Below are 26821 nucleotides of genomic sequence, written 5' to 3'. Positions count from 1 at the left end.
ATATTTAAACATAGTTTTTAATTGCGAACAACTTTTTATAATAAAATTTTTCAATATTGTAAAATATAAAGGTGTATAGGTACTATTGAGCAAAATTAATATTTTTTGATATACCTCGTATAAAATCAATAAAATTTAATATCTGATTATTGCAACTTAGGTTTTATACCATACAGAGCATTTTATGAAGAATAACTTTTTTTCGTAATATAGATATTGTAACGAAAGAGTTTCGAATCGGCGCAATAAACAGTCCCCGGCTTGGGAGAATTCCAACCGTCGGAATAACAGTAGCCGTGACGTCACAGAAGCGACGGCGCTGTGAGTGAAGATCTCCAGAATATTCAATAGGTCCTGTTCTCGAAATGTCTACATATCCCTCGGCCTAATGAATATTCTGGAGATCTTCACTCACAGCGCCGTCGCTTCTGTGACGTCACGGCTACTGTTATTCCGACGGTTGGAATTCTCCCAAGCCGGGGACTGTTTATTGCGCCGATTCGAAACTCTTTCGTTACAATATGTAATAAAAAATTTTCCCATAGGTTCCAAGCTACGCAAACACACTGTATAAGAAATCAAGAAAGAATTGTTTTAACATTTACTATTTTTAAAGCTGGTTATTAAATGTATTGTAGGTAAGTTGTACAGAAAACAACAAAAGAAGTTGTTTATTTGGAATGGGTCTGTATATGTATACCAATAAAGATGAGAAATGTAAGTTGTTATGAACAGTGAATGATAACGCTAACACAAAAAAGTTTTTGTTAAATAAGTCGTATTTAGTAATAGGTCTGGATCCCGCGTATGAAAAAAAAGTTGATTAATAGCAAGCTGAAAATTTGTTAATAGCTTAAGGGTGTCTAGTCAGACAAACTTTGATATATGGGAACATTGGAACAGGGGAAGTTTTAATTGTGGAACAGGTTAAAAATTTGGAACGGTCATACCACGAAAACGGCACATGTATTTTGTCCGACACAACAGACTTAAACTCTCCGAACAGAGATTAAACTCTCATGCAAAAATCAGACTGCTATTTATCACCAAATGGGCGTTTTAATGAGTGTAACATGTAGAATATGTCCAATGACAGGAATTATGACACGTGATAAATAGCACTCGGATATTTGCATGAGAGTTTAATCTCTGTTCGGAGAGTGTAAGTCTGTTCTGTCGGACAAAATAAATGTGCCGTTTTCGTGGTCTGACCGTTCCAAATTTTTAACCTGTTCCACAATTAAAACTGCCCCTGTTACAGTGTTCCCATATATCAAAGTTTATCCGACTAGACACCCTTAAGCTATTAACAAATTTTCAGCTTGCTATTAATCAACTTTTTTTCATACGCGGGATCCAGACCTATAATTGTTTAACGCGGGAGCAGTCGCGCTCACTTCTGTCACGTAAGCAGTCGCGCGTAGAACAAAATCTAACAATACGAATTTAAAACAAATTTCAATTTTATAATATTTTTGTTTGCTTGTTATGTTAAAAATATCTATTTCTAACAATTTTAAAACTAATTGGTTCCCACCAAAGCCATAAATTCTACAAAAAAAAAAATAAAAATGAAATTAAAAAATCTACGCATTACTACAATCTTCTTCGAGGCACTTACAAGTGGAAAGTTATGTTGCAAAATTTTTCATTAAGTTTTCACGGAAAATGATAAAAAGTTGGATTTTTTCTAACGGCGCGACTGCTCCCGGGTTAAAAGGGGCCCCATTTCAAATTCTGCGGGGGGCCCCGACGGAGTTTGTTACGCCACTGCTAATAGTGTTCTGAATATAATATATCATCTTTTAAAAGAGTACAAAATTGAAGACATCTTTAGACTGTACTCTACTGTAGAAATGGCACTGAGAATCTTAAGCATGATGGTAACAAACTGCAATGGGGAACGCTCTTTCTCCAAATTAAAAAAAGAATTAAAAACGAATTAAGAAGTACAATGCCTCAAGCGAGATTAAACAGTTTTCCGCTAATGTCGATATAATGTTATATGCTCAAAAACACAGATTTTGAAGATGTGATTAAGGATTTTGCTCAACTCAAATCTAGAAGGTTGCCTCTCAATCAGCATAGATAGGTAGGTACTTATAAGGACTAATCGTGGATGCTAATTACTTTGTGTGTATTACATTATTTTAATTATCTATTCATAATACAACATAATAGGTATCTAATGTAAAGGAATAAAAATAAAGCAAAAACTTTGTATATCTATCAATGTTCTTTTTCTATTCTAACAAAATAGTGCTTTATTACAGGCCAGGGGCCTGTAATACTAATGTGCCCAACGCCTCTAATAGTTGAAAGACGGCCCTGGATAAATGTAGTAACTTGTTACACAGTCTTCAAAGTATAACGTAGAGATTACTGTCAAAAAATACTTACCATGTCTGTCAAATGGTTTTCTTTAATAAAATAAGAATGCTTTCCTTGTACAGCTTCTTGATTATGTTTCTTGATGATTCCCAAGTTTTCCTCCCATGCCTTTCGCCTCGAAGAATCATGATAATTTGAGTAGCACTTATTGTACTTTTGCTAAAAATTTGTTTGATTTTAATAAACGCCACTGACTATACAGGGTGTTTCATTAATAATTGTCCATATAGTAACTGGAGAAACCTGAGCACAAAATACGAAGATTTAACCTAAAACACTTAAATAAAATGTGGTTCCTTACTGAGTTACAGGGTGTTTTATCTAAAAATTTACAAACTATTTTTGCTTAGGATTTTAAAACTATTCGACGTATCCTTTTCATACTTGGCAGGAAGTATAGGTACTGTATAAGCTACAAAATTATGTCAAACAAACTTTTTTGGCTATTACCAGAGACGTACGATGGGGGAAAGTGAATGGTTGACCCTCTCCAAATTCTACGCCACTGGCGGCATTGCTATTTTAGTTCAATTTTTGGATTATCCAATATTTTTTATAAAAATAATGTACTCTTCATTCGTAACGATAAAGTCATTAGTTTTCGAGATATTTGAAGTTAAAAATGAAACGACACGGTTATTTTGATTAATGTATTGTGTCGCTTCATTTTTAATTTCAAATATCTCGAAAACTAATCATTTTATCGTTACGAATGAAGAGAATATTATTTACATAAAAAGTATTGGTAAATCAAAAAATTACACTAAAATAGCAATTTCGTCAGTGGCGTAGAATTTGGGAAGGGTCAACCAGCCACTATCCCCTGTCGTACGCCTCTGGTAGTAGCTAGAAACGTTTGTTTGTCTTAATTTGGTAAGGTGTACAGTTCCTACACTTTCTGCCAAGTATGATAGGGATACGCCAAATAGTTTTAAAGTACTGGGTACAAATAATTTTTATATTTTAATCATATGAATCATATCATAAATTAATCAAAATAACTGTGCCGTTTGATATTTAACTTCAGATATCTCGAAAACTAATGACTTTGTCGTTACCAATGAAGGATATATCATTTACGTAGGAAGTATTGGAGAATCTAAAAATGGCACTAAAATAGTAATTCCTCCAGTGGCGTAGAATTTGAGAAGGATCAACCATTCACTATCCCCTGTCGTACGCCTCTGGTAGTAGCTAGAAACGTTTGTTTATCATAATTTAGTAGGGTGTATTTTAGTCGCACTTTCTGCTAAGTATGAAAAGGATACGTCGAACAGCTTTAAAATGCTAAGCAAAAATAATTTTTAAATTTTTAGATAAAACACCCTGTAACTTAGTAAGGAACCACATTTTATTTAAGTGTCTTAGGTTAAATCTTCGTATTTTGTGCTAAGGTTTCTCCAGTTACTATATGGACACTTATTAAAGAAACACCCTGTATACAGTATGTCCCTGTAAGTTGTATCCATATGGAAAACTTTTTTATTATTAATTTTACGAAAAAAAGTTATTCTTTATAAAAACTTCTGCATGGTCCAAAACCCAAGATTCAACCATCAGATATCAAATTTTATGAATGTTATACGAGGTATGTCAAAAAGTTTGAATTTCACTCAAGAGTAAAGTAGCTTTATTTTTCACAATATTGAAAATTGCTATTATGAAAAGTTGTTTGGAATTAAAAACTGTATTCTAATATGCAATTACATCCTTCTAATTGAAAAAAAAATTGTTTTTGAAAATTATGGATAACTAACATTATTTTCAGTTAGGTATTTCAATTCTGATAACTCTTTTATTATTAATTTTATGAAAAAAAGTGAAAATTATGGATAACTAATATTATTTTCAGTTAGGTATTTCAATTCTGATAACTGTTTTATTATTAATTTTATGAAAAAAGAGTGATTCTTAATAGAAAGTTCTGGGTGGTCTAAAACCTAAAATACAACCATCTTATATCAAATTTTATCAATTTTATACTTACGAGGTATGTCAAAAAAGATAAATTTAGATCAAAAGTAAAGTACCCTTATAGTTCAGAATATTTCATTTAGAAGGATGTAATTACATACTGAAACATAGTTTTTAATTCTAAATAACTTTTCATAATAACAATTTTCGATATTGTGAAAAATAAACGAATATTACTCTTGAGCGAAATTCATATTTTTTGACATACCTCGTATAAAATTGATAATATTTGACATAAGATGGTTGTATTTTAGGTTTTAGACCATGCAGAACTTTTTATTAAGAATCACTTTTTTCGTAAAATTAATAATAATAAAGTTATCTGAATTGAAATAACTGAAAATAATGTTAGTTATCCTAAATTTATCAAAAAAAAAATTTTCAATTAGAAGGATGTAATTGCATACTAGAATATAGTTTTTAATTCCAAACAACTTTTCATAATAGCAATTTTCAATATTGTGAAAAATAAAGCTACTTTACTCTTGAGTGAAATTCAAACTTTTTGACATACCTCGTATAATATTCAAAAAATTTGATATTTGATGGTTAAATCGTAGGTTCTGAACCATGCAGAGCTTTTTATGAAGAATAACTTTTTGTCGTAAAATTAATAATAAAAAAGTTTTCCATATGGATACAACTTACAGAGACATCCTGTACTAAGTTGATTATAAACAATACAGACTTTCATTTAAACATATTGTGTAAATGGAATGAACTAAAAACTCCTCTGATAATTGTGATTTTTAATCTTGTGTTAGAAATTTAGAAAAAGAAGGAAGAAAACAAAAGGAACATTAGTAAAAATATCAGTTTGTTGCTTTCTCTGAAAATTTGACAGTAGTAGCAAACGGTGTAAGTTACTTGGATCCTGGTATGTCAAAACCCTTCCTAAACCTGAACCTTTCCCTTTCTGGTGAAAGTTTCTTATCTGGCGCGCACTGTGGCATTATGAAGATATTTAGGGCGCCAAGCAGGAATTAATAAAGTAACTTTCTGTTATACAAAACCTGTGGAAATAAATAAAGGAGAAATTGAAGTAGGGGGGCAAAATACAATTATTAAGCACAATAGTCTAGTCGCAATATAAGGGGTCCCGTGGGAAATTCTAGCTCACCGTGATTTGATGGTGGTAATATGGATTTTTTGGGTCGCTGAATCCAACGGAAGTGGTCTGGCAGCCCAAATATTACCCGTTTAATTGTTATTAACAAATTTGGTAAAATTGGGTATTTTACAGGTATTATTAGAAGCCCTGTAAACAGGGCGTAACTACGATTTTAGGGGCCCCGGGGCAAAGGTGATCTGGGGGCCCCCGGCGGGAGGCGGGGTCCGGAAAAATGTCGGCTATTTAACCCATTCAAAACGCATTTTAATGGATTCTATGACTGAAGTTTCTTGAACCTACATATTGCTATTTTAGTTGACCAATACAAAAAATTTTGAAATCACCTTATTTTTTATTCGCTTTAAAAAATTTAAAAGAAAAACAACAAAATGAACAGATAGTAAAACAAAATGAGATAATATTAGTCCATATGGTGAGACCGCTCCCCTCCTACCGAAAATATCCCCTTTAAACAAATCTGAAGGGTGCCGGGCATAATTTTTGGGCAGAAATTGTTTAAACAATTTTTTTAAACAAATACAAAAGATTACGTTTTTTTGCTCTGCAACATATATTTTTAGGTTTTTTGGGTCATTTTAAACAAGAAAGGTATCCGGTAATTCTTCTTAAAAATTGATATTTTTCGAGTTATACGCGATTAAAAATCTGAGAAATGCGAAAATACGCATTTTCGAGGCCTAAAAACTCATATTTAAATTAGTATTTTTGAGGTTGACAGATACTTAAATTGAAGAATAAACATTCAGCTTCAAGATTCTGAAGAGTGGTTGCGTCTAACCTTAACTTATACCGTTGTATTTTTTTGCCGGTGCGGCGAGCCCTATTTCAAAAATCTCCTATTTTCCCCCGAAAAATATTTTTTCTAGATTCTCTGAAATATTCTAAATAAAATAAGTTTCTTGACATTTTCTCAAAAATTAATAGTTTTAAAGTTATAAGCGATTTAAAATCCGAAAAATGCCAAAAAACGCATTTTTGGATTTTAATCGCTTATAACTTTAAAACTGTTAACTTTTGAGAAAAATGTCAAGAAACTTATTTTATTTAGAATATTCCAAAGAAATGAGAACAAATATTTTTCGGAGGAAAATAGGAGATTTTTGAAATATAGCTCGCCGCACCGGCAAAAAAATCGGATAAACACGCATATTTAACAATTAAAAAACAACGGTATAAATTAAGGTTACACACAATCACTCTTCAGAATCTTGAAGCTGAATGTCTAAACTTCAATTTAAGTATCTGGTAACCTCAAAAAAACTAATTTAAATATGAGTTTTTAGGCCTCGAAAATGCGTATTTTCGCATTTTTCAGATTTTGAATCGCCTATAACTCGAAAACTATCAATTCTTGAGAAAATTTACAAGATACCTTTCTTGTTTAGAATTGCCCACAAAACTTAAAAATATATGTTCTGGAGCAAAAAAACGTGATATTTTGTATTTGTTTAAAAAAAAATTTTAAACAATTTCTGCCCAAAAATTCCGCCCGGCACCCTTCAGATTTGTTTAAAGAGGACATTTTTGAATAGGATTCCGCAAAGAAACCGAATCAGAAATTTTTCCAGACGGGAGCGGTCTCACCACATGGACTATATAATGAAAAAATAAAAAGAAAATTTCTTGAAACTTCAAAACCGAATGGAAAAATATGAAGATATGAAGGTTTATTTAGAGAAAATGCAGGAAGAGGTAAATCAGATTGCTTAGGAGATACAGCAAATTGAAAAGGTGGAAGAAAAATTCAAGAATGCGGTAAAATGCGATATGTAAAAAGTGGAAGAAAAATTGACGGAGATAGGAAAATGTCAAAAAGGAGGAGACCGTCGGGAAGTAATTGTATACAGAATCCTATTTGACGAGGATATTAGAAAACGATATCCGGTACCTTCAGCAGTGACACTTTCGAAGGCGAGTACCGTCACTGCTGTTTTATTATGCTGTGGTACTGGTAGGGCTGATTCCAATGTGCTCATTCCATCTTACCCTTACCTTTCTTTTCAATATGTGGTACCATGTGGTTCCATTCACGTACCAAGATGTGGTCTGGGTAGATTGGTTAAGACAAAGTAGCTGGGACCGGGGGCCGCTATTCCGGTTGCATTTTAGTTTTTATTTCACCAAAATAACTAATTTCCTCAGTAACAATTTATATCTTTACGAAAAGTCTCGGGGGCCCCAGCTTAGCCCGGGCCCCTCTTCCAATGGCATTTTAGGTTTTATTACGCCGAAATAACTAATTCCCTGAGTATTAATTTAAATTTTTATGTTAAGGTCTTGTGAGCCACAGCTCAGCTCAGGCCTCAGGGGCCCCTTCTCAGGGTTCTGTTCCAATTGCATTTTAGTCGAAAATACTAATTTCTCCAGTGAAAAATTAAAACTTTATGTTGGTATTAAAAATATTTCGTTGGGATCGGCTTTTAAAATACATATTTTTATTTTCCTCGTTAAACTCTATGCACGGTCAAAAAAGGGGCACCTGCGGGGCCCTCCTTGGCCGGGGGCCCCGGGGCACTGCCCCGGTTGCCCCAATGGTAGTTACGGCCCTGCCTGTAAAGAAATTGATAGTGTTAAGGTCTTTTCTGGTGTATTTTTGGTCGCTGAATCGAATGCGACTAGTCGCGATTACTCAAAATATATTCTTATTTTTTTAATAACAAAATAATTGTTTATTCGCAGAAAAGGTCGAAATAATGCGCTATCTACAGCAAGTTGGTAGTCTTTTTCGTAGTATTTTTATACGCTAAATCGATTGCCACTAGCCGTAGCTTAAACCACGTTCCAACTTCGTTATTAATAAATTATTGTAAAAATTACTTTTTATAGTACGTGTACTCACGGTTTTTGCTCTAAGTTTAAAAAGACCGCTTGGATTGACATGAAATTTGGAATACACATAGCTAACATGTCAAAGAAATAAGGTGATATTATGCTAAAGTGTACTTTTACCCTAGGGGCAGTTTCACCCACCCCTTCTCGAGGGTGAAAAAAGATATCTTTAAAATAAGTCCGGAAATGGATAAATTGACTAATTCTAAGCAACTTTTGTTCTATAGAGTTATTTCACCAAGTCAATACTTTTCGAGTTATTTGCGAATGAACATGTTCATTTTTCAACAAAAACACCTCCATTTTAAACGGTTTTTCGCAAATAACTCAAAAAGTAAGTAAAAAATTCATAACAAAAATATAGCAAATAAAAAAATGAAAAAAAAATGGTCTATGTATGAGGTCTTTAGACCCAGTACAAGCTGAGTTATAGCTAATAAAAAATAGGTTCATATTCGTCAAATTCCCAATCGAATATTTCAACGTGAAATAACCAAAAAATGAAACAATTTTTGGGGAAAACTCATTAGAACTGTTTTAAAAAAGCTTTATTTTTGTTTTATAAAAAAGTTTCTAGCATCAAAAGTAAGCAAGTTACGCTCAAAATAAAATTGGTCCCTTTTTGTGATAAAAAAATCAGGAAAATCACCCCCTAATAAGCATCTCAATTGAAATTAATCATTACCGCTTCACAGGTTACTTTATTCTTGTATGTATTGTTTATATTATCTGTAAGTTTCATCGGTTCAAAGTGCTTATTTTTGAAAGAGCCGTAGTTGAAACGTCTTGAACGAGTCACTATTCACGAGTGTATGCAAATTTAGAAACACCAAATCTTTATTAATTTTTGTCTAACAGAAAAACAAAAAATTCAGAGTATTCAGAAAAGCAAAGCCTACATTTTTTACTCTTTGAGTTTTTCGTTATCTCTAACAATTTTTAAGTTATTTGAAAAAAAGCATTTTTTTCAAAATTAAAAATTAAAATAATTTTACTTTAAAACCAAAGTTTTTCAAAAATAAGCACTTTGAACCGATGAAACTCACAGATCATATAAACACAACATAAGTAAAGCAACTTGTGAAGCTATGACCAACTTTAATTTGAGCGTAACTTGCTTATTTTTGATACTAGAGACTTTTTTAAAAATAAAAAAAGCTTTATTCAAAAGCTTTAAAAAAGTTGTAATAATATTTCCTCAAAACGTGCTTATTTTTTGGTTATTTTATGTTGAAATACTAGATTTGGAATTTGACGAATATGAACCTGTTGTTCATTAGCTACAACTCCGCTTCTAATGGGCCTAGAGAACTCACACATACAACATTTTTTTCACTTTTTTATAGTCTATCTTTTTGCTTAGAAATTTTTTTGAAAAATACTTACTTTTTGAATTATGTGCAAACAGCAGTTTAAAAAGGTGTTTTTTTAAATTAATATATTTACTCGCAAATAACTCGAAAAATATTGGATTAGTGAAGAAACTCTACAAAACAAAAGTTACTTAGAATTAATTAATAGTGTATGCACTTCCAGTTATTTGAAAGGTATCTTTTTCCACCCCCGAGAAGGGGTGAAAGATTAAACTCACCCTCAGGGTAAAAGCACACATCGGCACAATATCACTCTTTTTATTTGACATGTTAGCTATGTGTATGTAAAATTTCATGTCAATCCAAGTGTTTTTTTTTTAAATTTTGAGCAAAAACCGTGAGTACACGTACTATAAACAGTTATTTTTGCAATAATTTATTAATAACAAAGTCGGAACGTGGTTTAAGCTATCATGACTATTGGTAATCAATTTAGCCTATAAAAATACTACTAAAAAGACTACAAACTTGCTGTAGATAGCGCATTATTTCGATCTTTTCTGCGAATAAACAATTATTTTGTTATTAACAAAATACAAACATATTTTGAGTAATCGCGACTAGTCGCATTCGATTCAGCGACCAAAAATACACCAGAGAAGACCTTAACACTATCAATATCTTTACAGCGCTTCTAATAATACCTGGAAAATACCTAATTTTACCATAATTTGTTAATAACAATTAAACGGGTAATATTTGGGCTGCCAGACCACTTCCGTTGGATTCAGCGACCCAAAAAATCCATATTACCACCATCAAATCACGGCGAGCTAGAATTTCTCACGGGACCCCTTATGTTGCGACTATTATATTAGGCAAGCCGCACATCAAAGAAACATGAAACGTAAATTACGTTTCATGGAAGTAAAACACTGCTAAACAAACATACCTCCGGCCATTTATGAAACTCTCCGAAAATAAAAATGTGAACATGAATCACACTCGTTTCATTGGGAGGCGGACTTTGAGATTTGTTAAGCAGTGTTTTATTTTCCTGAAACATGTTTCACGTTTCACGTTTCATGTTTCATGTTTTTCGTTTCATGTTTCTTTGGTGTGCGGCTTGCCTTAGACTACAAGAAGAACCGTAGAAATTTGGTCGAATGAACAACAAAGCGAGGAAAAGGTTTAAATAGTTGTTAAAACAGATCCTCGATCCAGAAGAGGCTCTACTGTGTTCGTTGTTCTCTGGTAGAGCAAAAAACTTATCAATCAGCGCCGTAAACATAGATGTAGTTTACTGCCAGTAGGTACAGTTTACTTTTGGGAGAAATGGAGGCCGTAAAAGATGGTATAAAAGCACTAAAAATAATAGAATGGAAACAGAACATTAGCAAAACGAGTAGTGCAGTCATTGATAGGGATGGCGGTTTTTGACAAACACCGGTTTTCGGTTATACCGGTTTTATTGCTTACGGTTTAACCTGGCGGTTATAACCGGCCAAAAAACCGGTTTTTCCAAAAACCTGTTTTCGGTTTATTTAATCTTAATCCAATAGGTTACAATGTTACATTTACAATGCACCATAGTTTGCGATACTCCACTCGACTCGTATCAATATGATTAAAATTAGTAGGTACTATCGAAAGAACATCAATATCAATATAAATAAAACACAATTTTTAATAAAACCATTTTATTCTATTAATTATTATATTTATTTATAATTTTATTATTATTATATATTTATTGATTATTATTAAATATAATATAGCGTAAGATTAATAAATACATATTGCAATAATATAAAATTTAACCCAACCATTTCAACTTTCAACAAAATTTCCCAGACTCTTTCAAATGGGATTTTAAAAAAATAATATCAACATAAACATTTTACTTAAAAATAAATTGGATAATGCAATTTATCTTTTATTTTGATTATCATCAAAAAAAATTATCATGTATTTCTTTTAACACGTTTTTATATTTGTATAATAGGTACATTTTAACTAATTCCTGTATGGGTGTATCGTTTTGAAAACGTAGGGAAATCCTTGGAGATTCGTATTCGTAATCGGTAATTCGATATTCATATTCAGAACATTATTTTTGGTAATCAGAAAAAGTCATTCACCCACTTTCAATGTCAAGAGTCAAGTGTGAAAAATAGATGATGTTTGCGTCTACTTTAACGAGATCACTTCTTATGTAAATATTACGATTACAAATACCTTTTCAACGAAATATCATAAGCAAACTTAATTGTTTCTGGCTGATGTGAGCTTGTACTTTCAGTTTGCTTCTGTATTTATAAAACAAAATTTGAATTATGGTTTTGTTTGGAATAATTACTTGAGAATAATAATAATGATTGGGATCCAAATAATACCCAACCTAATCCTAATCACCGTAGAAACCTAATAACGGTTATAACCGGGACAAAAAACAACCGGTAAAACCGGTTATTGCGAAGTAAAAAAACCGGTTTTAGGTTAAAACCGGTAGGTTTTTCACATCCCTAGTCATTGAAGCTTTTTAGCTCAGAAATTTTTTACTATGAACCGATTTACATGAGATTTTGGAATTAGGCTTATCCAACCCTTAACTTCAAAAGTGATATTGACCCGAACTCCGTTTTCACCCTGGGAGTGGTTACCACCCCTTTTCGGCGGTGGAAATTTTTTTCAAAATAACCTCAGATATCGATAGAAGACCTAATTTAAGCAAAAAATGTTGTATAAAGTTTTTTCAAAAGCCCAATACTTTTCAAGTTATTGGCAATTGAAAATTCGGAATTTTCTCACGATTTTCAACAGTTTTTTGCAAATATCTCCAAAAATATGCATTTTAACGTTAATATTATACTGAACAAATTCGCGGGAACTTCCGGACAAATTCGGCGGAGATTCCCTATTGAATGCGATACACGAACTTATAGTGAACTTATGGAATAATAAACAACTGCCACAAGACTGGAATACCGGAGCAATCATTCCACTACATAAAAAGGGAGATCAGCTTCAATGTAACAACTACCGGGCAATACCGCTACTGACTGTGGCATATAAAATACTGTCAAATATTGTGTCTGAGCGATTGAGACCATATGCGGAACAAATAGTTGGGGGATATCAATGTGGTTTCTGCAGGCAGAAGTCCACAATAGATCAGATCTTCGTTTTGAGACAAATCTTGGAAAAGACTAGTGAATTTAATATAGAAACACATCATCTCTTCATTGACTTTGAGAGTGCCTATGATAGTATCCATCGAGAATTTCTGATCAACGCCCTGAAAGAGTTTAATATCCCAACTCATCTCATTGAAATAGTAAAAGAAACACTTAAAATACAAAGCAGGGTTCGAATTCAAAACGCACTAACAGATACAATCCATGTTAGAACGGGCCTACGACAGGGAGATGCCCTATCCTGTATTCTATTCAACATCACATTAGAGAAAATAATTAGAGAGTCAAAAGTCAACACCAGAGGAACAATAATAACAAAAAGTGTACAAACATTGGCATTTGCAGATGATGTTGATATCATAGCTAGAACCAAAAGAGAAATGATATAAGCATTTAATGCTGTAGAAAGAGCGGCACAAAACAGTGGCCTAAATTTTAATAAAATAAAAACCAAATACATGAAGGCCAGAAAATCGACAGGCAAAAGAAACCTGCAGAATCTGACAATAGGAGATTATAACATTGAAAGCGTAAAAATTTTTACATATCTAGGTTCACCAGTTACCGCAGATAACAATGTCAGCGAAGAAGTTAAGAGAAGAATACATATTGCTAATAAAACATATAATGAACTCATTAAACATCTAAGATCTAACAACATCACGAGAAAAACCAAATGCAAACTATACAATACCCTGATAAAACCGGTCCTTATATATGGATCAGAGACATGGACACTGACGAAAAGCGATGAGAACTTATTAGGTACGTTTGAACGAAAAATCCTTAGACACATATATAAGGGGGTGAAAGAAAATGACGTATGGCGCAGAAGATATAATTTTGAACTATACGCAGCATACAACGAACCCGACGTCATAACATCCATAAAGATCGGACGTCTGCGCTGGATGGGCCATGTTGAACGAATGTTGGAGACCGAAACACCAAAACACATCATGAAGCAAACACCAGTAGGGAGAAGGTCAAAGGGAAGACCCAAACTTAGATACATGGAACAAGTGGAACAAGATCTGAAACCACTTGAGATTACCCACTGGAAGAACAAAGCAAGGAACAGAACAGAATGGCGGAAAATCCTAGAACAAGCCAGGACCCAAAAAGGGTTGTCGAGCTACTGATGATGATGATGATGATGATGATGATGATGATTAAACTGATCAAAATTGTAGCAGGTAAAAAAATGAACAAATTGGTTTTTTTAAAGAGTGTTCTAAGTGCAATGTTAAGCGAGATATTGAAGATCAAAGCCGTTTTTTTATTTTGTGTGAAATTTAATCGATGTATTCAGTGCCATCTAGCGGAGAGCGAATAAATTTTATGCATGCTAATGAGAAAGGATTGTATAGTGCTTAAAATTAGCTTGAAAATGAGCACTGTTAAAAGTCTTTTGTACGTAAAATGATTGAGCTGTAATGAAAAAAAGAGGAACATCTAATGGTTTTTCTTTTAAATCAATGGATTTCATAAGTGCCATTTCCACCAAAATTAAAATTAATCGTATTCCGTCTAGAATCAACTTTAATATAAAGCAGTTTCGCTGCTTTGGAACACATATTTTTTGGAAAAAATCACGATTAAAAGAAAAACAATTTCTAATTAAAAAAAAACCACATTCTTTTCATAATATCCCAAAAATAATGAAAGATACGTAAAAAAGTGTAATAATAAAAAAAGGTTTTTTTTTGACAACAATTTTGGTTTGTTTGTTTTTCCTATCACACAAAAATTGGGGAAGATATGATTGATTAAAAAGCGCGCGGTAGCGCAACCACAGTCTCTCTCGAGCCCTTTGACCCTTCACCGTTTCAAAATAACAGGTTTTTCACTACATATTATAATAAAAACAGTTGTAGCTCTTTAAATTACCTTCAAAATGGTTTTTTATAAGTTGTGATAGCTTCAAAATTGAAGTAGTTAAGGATTTGTGTGGGATGCGGGCCCCATCAAGTGCCCGGGCCCTAGGCGGCCGCCTAGTCCTCCTAATGGTTAATCCGGCACTAAATGGATATAAAATACTACAATTGATCCTTAATGGCAAAATAGAAGGTTGTAGAAGGGTAGGAAGAAAAGAAATTTCTTGGTTAAAAACATTCGTGAATGGATCAGATATCAAATACAGGACAATTATTCCATATTGCAGAAGATCGAGAAGCTTTCGCAATGGTGATGGTCAACGTCGAATAATTCTGACATGACACGTGAAGAAGAAGAATTATTGATTATTATCTTGAGTGCGAAATATGAAAGTTGCAGTGTTTTTGTTCAGCAGTGTATCTAAATAAATATTAACTTTCCTACCTTAAACAAATCCCACTCTTTATCTAAATCACTGTCTAGTGAATCCGAATAATCAAAACTAAATTCGCCCGGCACACATCTAATTGTACAAATTAACAATATAAACTTGTGTAAATAGATCATGTCGATTTTTTTGTTGTTTAACTTAAATGATAATTTATTTAACGCTTTGATCAAATTATTTGATTTTGCTGATCGTAGTTTTTCGATTGTGCAATGTTGTGCTTACTAGTACATTTAAATAAAGGTCATAGTGACGTATAATAATTTTATAAGTTTCAAATAAACAATGGTGACAGTAGAGGAATGATTATTTATTCATATTTCTATCACTAAGAGAATTATTAGTCGAAGCAATAAAGTACTGAACGTCTGAAAAAAACACAAGACGGATCTTAATAATTCTTTTTGCATTCGATTCGTGAATGCGCCAGGAAACTTTGTGACTCATAGCCATGAGATAATATTAAAAATCTGAATTTGTGCATACAAAAAATGCATTCTTAAAGGGCATCTCAAACAGACAATAAAAAAATTCAGAACTCGTCAATTATCGGCGGAAATGAGTTCAATTTTGTTTTTTATTACTCGGGGGTTTTTGTGCTCGCTGAGAACGCATTTTAGATCGAAAACGATCTTTTTAGTCCAGGGCGCATCTGTTTTGAGATGGACGTTGAGAGGTGACTCAATTTTTTTTGCAGAAATTGCTTGAAAATAACTCAAATAATAATATTTGAGTTATCCTCCCACTCAAAATGGTCCGGAACATTGTTTAAATAATCAAAATGTCAAAATATGGAGGAAAAATCCGATTTTTTTAATGGTTTTTTGACTATAACTTTAAAACTGTTCATTTCTGAGAAAAGTTGTACTGACATAAAAGTTGCGTAATTAAATTTCCTATACTATAGAATTGGTTAAAAATTCAAAAAATAGTCACCCTTGTTGCAAAATAGCAATAATTGCGAAAAAAAACATACACAAATAAGTATTCGCATTTTACGTTTTTCAACCATTTATGATACACTTAGGACCTTCATATTTTACCCAGAAAAACTTTATGATATAGTAAAACAACGCTGTAAATTTCATTAAGATCGGTTTAACAGATTTTGCAAAATAAATTTTGCAATCCAGCTTTCGCAAAAAAAATTCATTTTTTTTTTTAAATGTTGCAGGACTGAAAATAAAGCAGATAGCAAGTTTTTTTTTGCTTATAGAAGTGTACTGTATCTTTCATTTGCAATTTGCCAAATTAAATTCGATTAATTACCACGGCGTCAGGAAATTTTTTAAATAAACATTAATTTTTGGTGCTACGCGCAGGACAGCGGTGTTCGATTCACACAAGTTGATTTCCACCAAAATTTCTTCCAATCTTTATCTAATATATTATTTTCTTACTCTATATTTTGTTGTATTGTAATATTTTAATTCCACAAAAATCAAACTAATTTTATTATTGTTTGTGAAATATTGTTTAAACAATTGCATATGTTTAAAAATAACAAACTTTTATTCTATAAGTTAAAATATATGAACAAAGAAAGTTTTTGCTAAAAAAGTGTTATTTCAAAGGATAGAGTATGTGTTTTTATTTTGCAATAAACAAATTTATTTATTTATATCGAAATGTAATAAAAATTAAAATGTATCAATCATTATCAAAGGTCATTGGAATGCCCAATCAGAGCAAACTATCCGCTGTCCTGCGCGTAGCACCAATAATTAATGTTTATTTAAAAAAATTCCTGACGCCGTGGTATTTAATCGATTTTAATTTTGCAAATTGCAAATGAAAGGTACAGTAGACTTCTACATGCAAAAAAAATTCAACTTGCTATCTGCTTTATTTTCAGTCCTATAACATTTTGAAAAAATGAATTTTTTTTGCGAAAGCTGGATTGCCAAATTTATTTTGCAAAATCTATTATACCGATCTTAATGGAATTTACAGTATTGTTTTATTGTATCAAAAAGTTTTTCTGGGTGAAATATGAAGGTCCTAAGTGTAGCGTAAATGATTGAAAAACGTAAAATGCGAATACTTGCTTTTGTATGATTTTTTCGCAATTATTGCGAATATAAGGGTGACTATTTTTTAAATTTTAAACATACATATATATTGTAGGAAATTTAGTTACGCAACTTTTATGTCAGTACAACTTTTCTCGGAAATGAATACTTTTAAAGTTATAATCAAAAAACGAAGGAAAAAATCGAATTTTTCCTTCATTTTTTGACATTTTGATTATTTAAACAATGTTCCGGACCGTTTTGAGACGGAGGATAACTGAAATATTATTATTCGAGTTATTTTCAAGCAATTTCTCCAAAAAAAATTTGAGTCACCTCTTAACGTCCAAATGTACTAATATTTTTACAGATGCGCCCTGGTCTATTTGAGCACACTATACGTCATAAAATTTCATTTGATATCTTTAAAAAATAACACATTTTTTTTAACTTGGCGCTTTAAATTCTGTTGGTAGCATTGATGAATCTTTATAAAATCGATGGTACCACTGCGTATGTGCGTATGAAAACAAGGAGAAAATAGAGAAAGTAAAAATACGATCTCTCGCTTAAAATATCACAAACGATGTCAATATTTTACTTTTTTGTATAGCTTTATTTAAAATTTAATATTGACAAAAAAAAAAACGCAAAAAATTGACATTGGCCATTTTAACACCAAGGCACAGTATGTGGCTTCACTATTATAACTTCATACCTTGAAGGCCATTAACATTCAGAAATTTACTTTCGGTGAATCCAATAACTTCCAAGTTTAGAGGTTTGACTGATTGTATAGCGAAAATTCCAGAAGTTGACGTAAATAGTAGGTATCCTAGGCACCAGCTACTCTGGAGATAATTTTCAATGTCATCTTCTTTTTCAGCGAGCCCAAAAACCCCATAAGTAATGTTTTTTGACTAATTTTTATTAACATAAGTGCGAGTACGAGTACTGTAAATGATTACATTACTTTAATTACATCCGGATCACAGCAGAGACTGTAACAGAAGAAACATGACATAGTCCTATTAAAAGAAGAAGATCTACATTCTACCCTCTTATACGACGTCTCCATATGGTACGAAGCCTTGAGAATGGCTGAATACAAAGAACTGCTTACAAAGGCACAAAGAAAACCCCTTCTAGAGGTAGCAAACACGTACCGGACTACTTCTACGACAGCCATGCAGGTAATAACGGATACGCTCCCCACTCACCTCCTGGCTAAAGCAAGACTCATAACAGAGAAAACAGTCATCTACTGGAACTACATACTCTGGATGCCATGTCCTAGTATATGTTCATTTCCGGATTAAATCTAGAGTACTAGGGACGTCTTCCCTAGTCGGTTTAGAACCTACCCACCTCAGTTAAAAATGCATATGGATATCTTCTTCTTCTTCAGCCTGTCTGAATTAACATGTTTGCTTTGATGTCGTCTAGTCATCGTTTTTTGTGGTCTTTCTCTTCTACGACTGTTCACGTGGTCTCCAATGTACAATGTCTGGTCCAACTTTCGATGTTTTGTCGTGCCACGTGTCCTACCCAGTTCCATTTCATTTGCGCAATTCTTCCAGTTACATCTTCCACCTTCGTCCTGCTTCGCACGACCTCATGTCGTATATGTTCCCTCAGAGATACTCCTAACATAGCTCGTTCGATCGCCCTCTGTGTCGTTCTCAATTTATTGGCTTATAGCGACACACTTCATTTATTATTTTTCAATTGCTAATTTTAAATATTAACTTTCTTTTCTAAACGAAAATAATATGGGTCATTTAAAATTCACATATGTTTCGCTCCTAATACAAAACCAGATTGTATAAAATTAATGGTTTTTTCTGGGAAACAAATTCCGCATTAAATAGTTACCTTATCAGACCTTAATAAATCACTTTTGAAATGCATTCGAAGAGGCTTCTAAGGGCCAGCCTCTTTATGTCAATAAATTAGTCTTTAACTTAAAACCACAGACATGTGTTTTCATTCAGTCGATCCACAACAACGAGTCGATACACAACCCTCGCTGGGCCAAATAATAATAACATAATAACAACCCTCTTACGAAAAAGCACGCCTTTTTATCCAAAAATAAATAAATATTACTGTTCGTTGTTTTTACACTTATTTTAATTTAAGTTAATTGATTCCGTTAACCAACAACGGAACAGGCTGATACCTCTGTAAGTGTCGTCGTCGCCATTCCATAGGTCATAACTGGTTGAATACAACCGTTGAATACCCTTTTCTTTAGATTTATTATCTTTTTGTTTTTCAACACATCACTGTCTTCCTACTGTTGCCCAAGTCATTCTGATTCTTCTAGTTAGTTCTGCCGTTTGATTCTGTTTACCTATTTAATCGTGTGAACTAGGTATAGGTATTATACTCTTCGACACTTTCGATCTCACTTCCATCTAAGTGGATTGTGATATCTAGATTTGTCATCACTTTTGTTTTTTTTTTAAGTTCATTTTTAAAGCCACTTTTTCAGATTCTTATTTAAGCTCCTTTAGCACGTAGACTAGTTCTTCTGTATTGTTGCTTATGAGTAAGGGAGGAAAGGATAAAGTGAAATGGTGGGGTAAAGCGAAATAGCACGTTTTCAAATTCTTCCGCGAACGGAGTCACCACTGTTTACAATTTAGTCAATGTTTAGAAGTAGTACCAAAGTAGTACGTGCTTATCGACCATTTTGTTGCAGTCGTCTGTCGGTGTTATTGAAAATATCACTGTTTATACATTTTTGGTCGACAATTTGTAATATCTGCAGGTGAGTGTAATTACTAATTCTTCTATATTGTTTAACTAAACATATTTTTGAAACTAACACACAAAAACAATTATAGTTAACTATCTATTATACAAAATATAGATTGTTAGGTTAGGGTTAAATATTTTTACTGGACTAGTGTTGCTTTTAAATCCACTTGGGGCAATGTGAAATATTAATATATGGGGCAAACTGAAATATCGTTTCACTTTGCCCCACATGTAATTATACTTGATTGCCACTATTAAAAAAAGAATATTTGTCTTTCCAGGTGTAAAATGCAAAATTATAAACGAAAAACGACCGAACAACAATGGTCTGTGGAGTCAATTAAAGCTGCAATCGGGTTCTGCCAGCAGAACCTACAATTGTGATGAAACTGGTATAACTTCTGTCCCAAATAAGCCAACAAAAATTATATCCGTAAAGGGTAAAAAGCAGGTGGGAAACTTGACATCTCGTGAGAGCGGCACTCTAATTACAGCCGAAATTTGTGTTAGTACTGCAGGTCATTACGTTCCACCTCTTCTTTTTATTCCTCGTCAGAGAAGAAATCCTATTTACGAGATAAACTTGCCTCCAGGAAGTATTGTGACTTTTCATAAATCTGGATGATGGATGCAGACAGAAATAATGAGCAATATCTGGTTCCCCCATTTTCTGAAACACACACATCCAACTGAAAATGATCCTGTACTCCTAATATTAGATGGGCACTCAACACACGTAAAAAATTTGGCTTTAATTGAAACAGCAAGACATTACCATGTTCACATTTTAGTAATTCCTCCACATACGTCACACCAGCTACAGCCACTTGACGTAAGTTTCATGTACCCTTTAAGCAATTATTATACTAAAAAGATTAGAAACTGACAGAGAAACAAATCGAATAAAGTTATTGAATTACAAGATGCAGGCCAAATATTTGGTAAAGCTTATGCAAGGGCAGCCACACTCTCAAATGCAGAAAATGGTTTTAAGTCAGCAGGTATTGTCCCATACGATAATACCAAATTTTCAGACATATATTTTGCACCGTCACAAATAACAGAACGAGAAAATATTTTTGAAAAAACCCCAGATCATTTGCCAGCAATAGTTTCTGTTCAACCTAAGCCAATGAGTTGTGAACCTTCGGCTTCTCGTGACTCAAACAATCAGGTAACTAAAGAAACAGTTGAACCTAATATTGAAACTTCAACAGGTAACAATAATGAAAACGACCAGACAACTCCGAGCAAGAGTGATTTAGCAATTTCTTGTCGTTCAATTTATAATGTAAAGAACACTTCCGACAGCTCACACACATCTCCTTTAAAAGAATTACGATCTCCAAGTGATATTCTTCCATTGCCAAAAGCAACACCAAAACTGTCAAAAAAGGGTGGAAAACGTAGGCATGGTAAAACTGCTATTATAACATCTTCCCCATATTTGTTACAGCTAAAGCAGAGTTTGGAAAAACCAAATACAAAAGCCGTAAAAAATGTTAAACGAAATTTAATCCAAGAAAATATTAAAAGTAAAGCTAAAAAAATGAAGTCTTGAAAAACATCGATGGAATCTGAAAGCTCTTCGGAAGAGTCTACAAATATATCAGAAGATCTTATTTCACTAGAGGATGAACTCGAAACAACAGAGTTACTTCGTCAAAAAGATAAGGAATTTACTTTAATACAGAAGAATATTGAAAAAGATGATTATGTCGTGGTAACTTTAACAGAGATAAGAAAGGGAACAGTCATGAAATTTGTTGGAAAAATTAAAGGGCAGTGTTTAGAAGACATTTACGAGGAAGAAGCATATGCCATAACTTACCTGAGAAACTACAGAAACCACCAGGACTCATTTGTGTTACCTGAGAAACTACAGAAACCACCAGGACTCATTTGTGTTTCCAGATATAACTGACGAGAGTGTTATTTTAAAAAGTGACATTGTAGGCGTTCTCATCATAATTATTCTTCACTTCGCCATGGAATAATTAAATTTTCATAAATGTTTTTATTATTTTTAAATTATTATTTGCAACTAATATTAGAATAGGTACTTCTGTGTTATTTTTCTTAATTACATTTTTATTTTAAAGGCTTTTTATATATGCTAGTTATATCTCACATTACCCCACCGACTATTTCACTTTACCCAACCGTGCGGGGCAAAGTGGAAAAAAGACAATGTCTGACAGACCCTCTCATAACAAAAAATTTACTTACCTAATTTAATTTATATTTCGAGATAATGATCTTAAACGTTGTGTAAATAAAATATATTTTTTACAAAATCTTATTTCGAAAAATGTAAAATTTACTTAATTTCAAAGTTTAGCTATTCCACTTTACCCTGCTCTCCCCTACTATGTCATCGGCAAATGACATAATACTCAGCGGTAGCGGGTAGATATCCCTCTATGATCCCGATAAAGAGTAGACTTACTTCAGGGAGGTAGCGTCTCTGCCCACGCGAGCTCCTGGTTTTCCTCTATTTTCATACTTAGAGGAAACCAGGTCCAAACCCCAGTATTATCCTACCTAAATCCCAAATTCCTTCCCTATATCCCCTCACACTCCCTAACCCGTCTTTCCAGCGTGGCGAGTTATGGCTAATTCACCCCAAATGAGTTTTAAAATGACAGGATGTGATCCCCAAATGGGTGCTCAATCCCACACCTCTAAAGAGGTCAGCCTCATGGAATCTGGGGGAAGCAAAAACTCGTTAAAATACCGAAAGCAACATATGAATATAGAATGGGCAATTGGTCTAAAATCAAGGATGAAGAAGAAAAATAATTTAGCAATAAAACACTGAAAACGCTGAAAGTTTTCTATACTTCCACAAAATTTATTAGAACTAAGTGACTACAGCTGTTTCGGCAGAGTGCCTTTCTCCCCACTCCTCAACCTCTTCAGTTAAAGACTTAAAAAGGCAAACACATTGTAAACTATATCACTTGAGAAAGGCACTCTGCCGAAACAGCTGTAGTCACTTAGTTGTAATAAATTTTGTGGAAGTATAGAGAACTAACGTTTTCAGTGTTTTATTGCTAGATAAAATGAACTTCCATCAAGTAACGGTCGAATCCATCAATTATTTTAAGAAAAATAATATTTATTATTTTCATACCAATGAATATAGGTACTTATTATAAATCATTTTCCATGCTCCCGATGCTTCCAGAGAGTTCTATTACTTCCAACTTTTATTAACGTATTGTACAATTTTTTAAAACATAATAGACTTATTTCTCCATAAAGATACCATTATTAGCTTATTAGCTTAGCTTAATGTGCGGATTATAAGGGCAATGTTTTATTTACTTATATTCACGCAAGTATTACAGTTTTATTGAAGATTGTAGTTGATAAAAGATAATAAATTTGTCGTCAAAGATTTTAAAATTCCTTACGTTAATTGATAATCACATTCCGTTATGCATATTACAAAGCAATTCAAACATTGCAAAGCTATGAATAATAATTGTGTAAATGTTCATTCAAATCTTCAAGTAATTGTTTTCACCCTTTTTGTGTATATTTTCAAAAACCCTGTTACCCCATAGTGGTGTAGGGCGATAATATATTATTATAATATAATACAAAAACAACTCAATTTTAATATCAAACTTGATCGATCTTAAACTTAACTATTACTCTGCTATTTACATTATTTACAAATTTGATCCATTCCTTCTTATTTTAATGATAGTCGTCAAATCTTGCTATTTTCTTATTACTTTTGTAACTTGACTAAGATTAATCACCCCTGATGCCCACTTGTCCGACATGCTATTAGGTTCACCATGGGCGTCCACAGGGAGGGGCAGGGGGTAGCTGCCCCCCCTAGAGAGGACGAGGCGAGTGTAAAATTGGTGAATAAGCAATATAGCAAAATACAAAGTTGTAACTTAATCTTGATTTTGAACGCAACCACTCTGTTTCTACATTCTAGCTGGGACGAAAAAACCACATAAACTTAACAAAACTTTAATAAAAATTTGAAATCTGCTATTATTTTATTTACCTAATATTTTTTAAATCTGAAAGCAACAGCAACCACTCCTGAATTCGTATTTTCTTTCTATTCGAATCTTTTTTTTTTTCATTGTGCGTTACACAGATTAAATTTGGTTGTGAACGATTTGAATTGTTCAAATGTAGTGCGAAATACTATTGCCACTATTAAAGATATAACCAATTTCTTCCGTGAATGAGTATTAAGAAAGAATATGATAGCAAATATCCCTAGCCTCTGCGAAACAGGTGGTCCGAGAAATACAAGGTAATTAGGGTTTTTCGAAAAAATTTCATTGAAATTGTACAGGCCTTGCAAACCCTATCCGTTGAAGGAAATTTGCTCACTAGAAAAACATCTTATCAGTTGCATTCTGCGGCATGCAAGTCAGGATTTATCGTCGCTGTCATTTTATTTATCGTGGATAAAATATTCTGAATACCTAATAGTAGAGGAGGAAAGTAGGCTAAATTTTGCAGTCACTCGAGCGCTATGGGGACCTATTGGGTTATGATTATTAGGTCCTAAAACCAAGTTCAGTACAATTTTCCATTTTAGTGGGGACTTTCCATTTTTTAATTTAATTTTCCATTTCCAACAATGGTTTTTTCCGATTACAGCGCCATCTATCCATAATTCGAAAAAATGTTTCGAATAAAAGTTGCTTATTTTTATGTAAAGAATCCAAATCTGCAATAAAAATTTGGGGCTCCTATTTAAGATTTTAAAGTAAACCCCCACTTCACATCCGTGGGGGATCGTGTTTGGTACCATTCGATAGATTTTTCAAAAATACTGAATAAGTGTATTTTGCAGTTTTTCTATCTGATGTTTATTTTGCGAAATATCGCGAGGTATAGATTGTTGAAAAATATTGAACACGTATTTTTTTAGTTTTTCGTTCTGACGTTCATTTCGCGAAATAATCGCTTTTTTTTGTGACACTTTTTGACTCACCCATTTCCTTACACCCCCCTCAAATCATCAGATTTTTGAAATATACACTCTTTTGCATATACTTAACTTACCTTATCTTAATATGAGAATTTCGAGTATTTTTAAAGATAGATTTTTTTTCGGCCCTCCCCCCTTAACGAACTCCCCTGTGTTAAGAGCCAATATATGGTAGAGGTACATATGCAGGGTACCAGGTTTCTCCCCATACGATAATCTGACGCGCTCGAGTAACTGCAAAAATCCCCGCTTGGGCTCCCTCCCCTACCATAGAGTCAACCGCGTACAATCTGCGCAAACTAATGTTTTAAAGGTAGCGGAACATATTCGTCAAATCATGGATATTTTTAAAAAACACAGACAGAACGCAGGGAACGTAACAAACACTTTATTGCATGAAGCCAATAAGATAGCCGAAGAATGCGGTTTTGAATTATCTACCCCTACAACTGTAAGCAAGCAACAGCATAGAAGCAATCAACCACCTGATACGCCTAGTGAATACTGGAGGCGATCCATGATTCTTTCATATCTTCTCTAGAGACACGGTTTTGCGAAGAAAATACGCCAACCTTCGCTCTGAGTCTTCTGCATCCCAAGCATTTTTCAAAAATTGATTTAAATTGCCTTAAATTAGAACAACTGAGACAATCCTTAAACCACTATGAAATACATAGGATAGATGCAGAGCTAGAAGTATGGGTAGAACATTGGAATAAAAAACGCCTTAATAATGAGTTAGACAACTTCAACACCCTTGAAATTTTTGAACTGGTTCGAGCGTCAACTACTTTTTATCGATTAACAAAAAAATTGCTGAAAATTCTCGTAACATTGCCTTGCACTACGTGTACAGTTGAGAGGTCGTTCAGCAGTCTTCAAAGAGTAAAAACATGGTTGTGGAGTACAATTTTCGAAGATCGCCTTAATGGGTTAGCTCTAATGAGCATTCATCGAAAACAAATATTACCAAAAAAGAAAGAGTTTGTAGAGAAAGTTTTACAAGCATTTACAATTGATCCGCATAAATTGTGTTTAAATAATAGTGTTTAGGAACAGACAATTTATCTTGCTTCACAAATCGAAGACTTATGCAAAACTTGTTAAATTTGCATCACGTTCTTGTAAAAAGCATTAAAAAAGTTTTGAAATATTTAAATTATATTTAGTTTGCTTCATTTTTGTGTGAAGTCTGAGTTATAATTTTGGCTCCAAAAATGTTATTTTCAAAACTTTCCTAAGGGAACCCCTTCCCCCTCTCCCCTCTCAGTGAAGACTCTCAATTTACGTCTACATTTATTATTGCTTATATAACCATTTTTTTATTTCTCAAATCTGCCCCCCTCTAGTTATGATCCTGCGGACGCCCATGAGGTTCACTTACATCCTATCGGTACACTCTGCCCGATTTTATATACCAACGATATTAATGGTCATTTTGACTATACACTGCATGGTATCACCGGTGATACACATGGTCCATAAATAAACCAAGAAGGTTGATCACCGGTGATACATATGATACCAAAACGCAGAATCATCACAGTATCATTGGTAGCCAAAGTGTTAAACAATCTCGTCTCTCGTTCACGTAAATCTCACTTGGTCGACAACTAAACTCTTAAGGTGTCGACCAGAATTGTTAACGTTATGTGCCTTTCTGTTTTTAGACCAGGGCATTTAGCACTAAAAACACCCGAATAAATAAATGTTTAAATACAGCACCTAGAGACTTGCAGTTTTTTGCATTATGTTCAGGATGACGTCAGGAAAAAAGTCTACTATTCAAAAATGGGTGGAAATGCATAATTGCACTGTAAAGTGCATAAAATGCATCCAAAATTGCATAAATATAAAAATAAAGTCAAAATCAGTATACTAAGGAACAAAATTTATTATTTGG

At 33.2% G+C, this 26821-nt stretch overlaps 1 protein-coding gene across 1 annotated transcript in view; it reads right to left on the bottom strand.

Moving 5' to 3' along the window:
• LOC126893007 (procathepsin L) overlaps positions 1 to 18464 on the bottom strand; it is an 83062-nt gene extending 64598 nt beyond the window's left edge. Inside the window, exons 1-2 of the mRNA XM_050662944.1 lie at positions 18453 to 18464; positions 2401 to 2550 (exon numbers count right to left, since the gene is read on the bottom strand). Coding sequence (XP_050518901.1) covers positions 2401 to 2550; positions 18453 to 18464 — 162 coding nt within the window. The remainder of the gene's footprint in view (positions 1 to 2400; positions 2551 to 18452) is intronic.
• Positions 18465 to 26821: the final 8357 nt, after the last annotated feature.

Source organism: Diabrotica virgifera, chromosome 10 (genome assembly GCF_917563875.1).
Source record: "Diabrotica virgifera virgifera chromosome 10, PGI_DIABVI_V3a".
NCBI classification, from domain to species: Eukaryota; Metazoa; Arthropoda; class Insecta; order Coleoptera; family Chrysomelidae; genus Diabrotica; species Diabrotica virgifera.
This window is presented reverse-complemented; position numbering and strand designations above follow the sequence as displayed.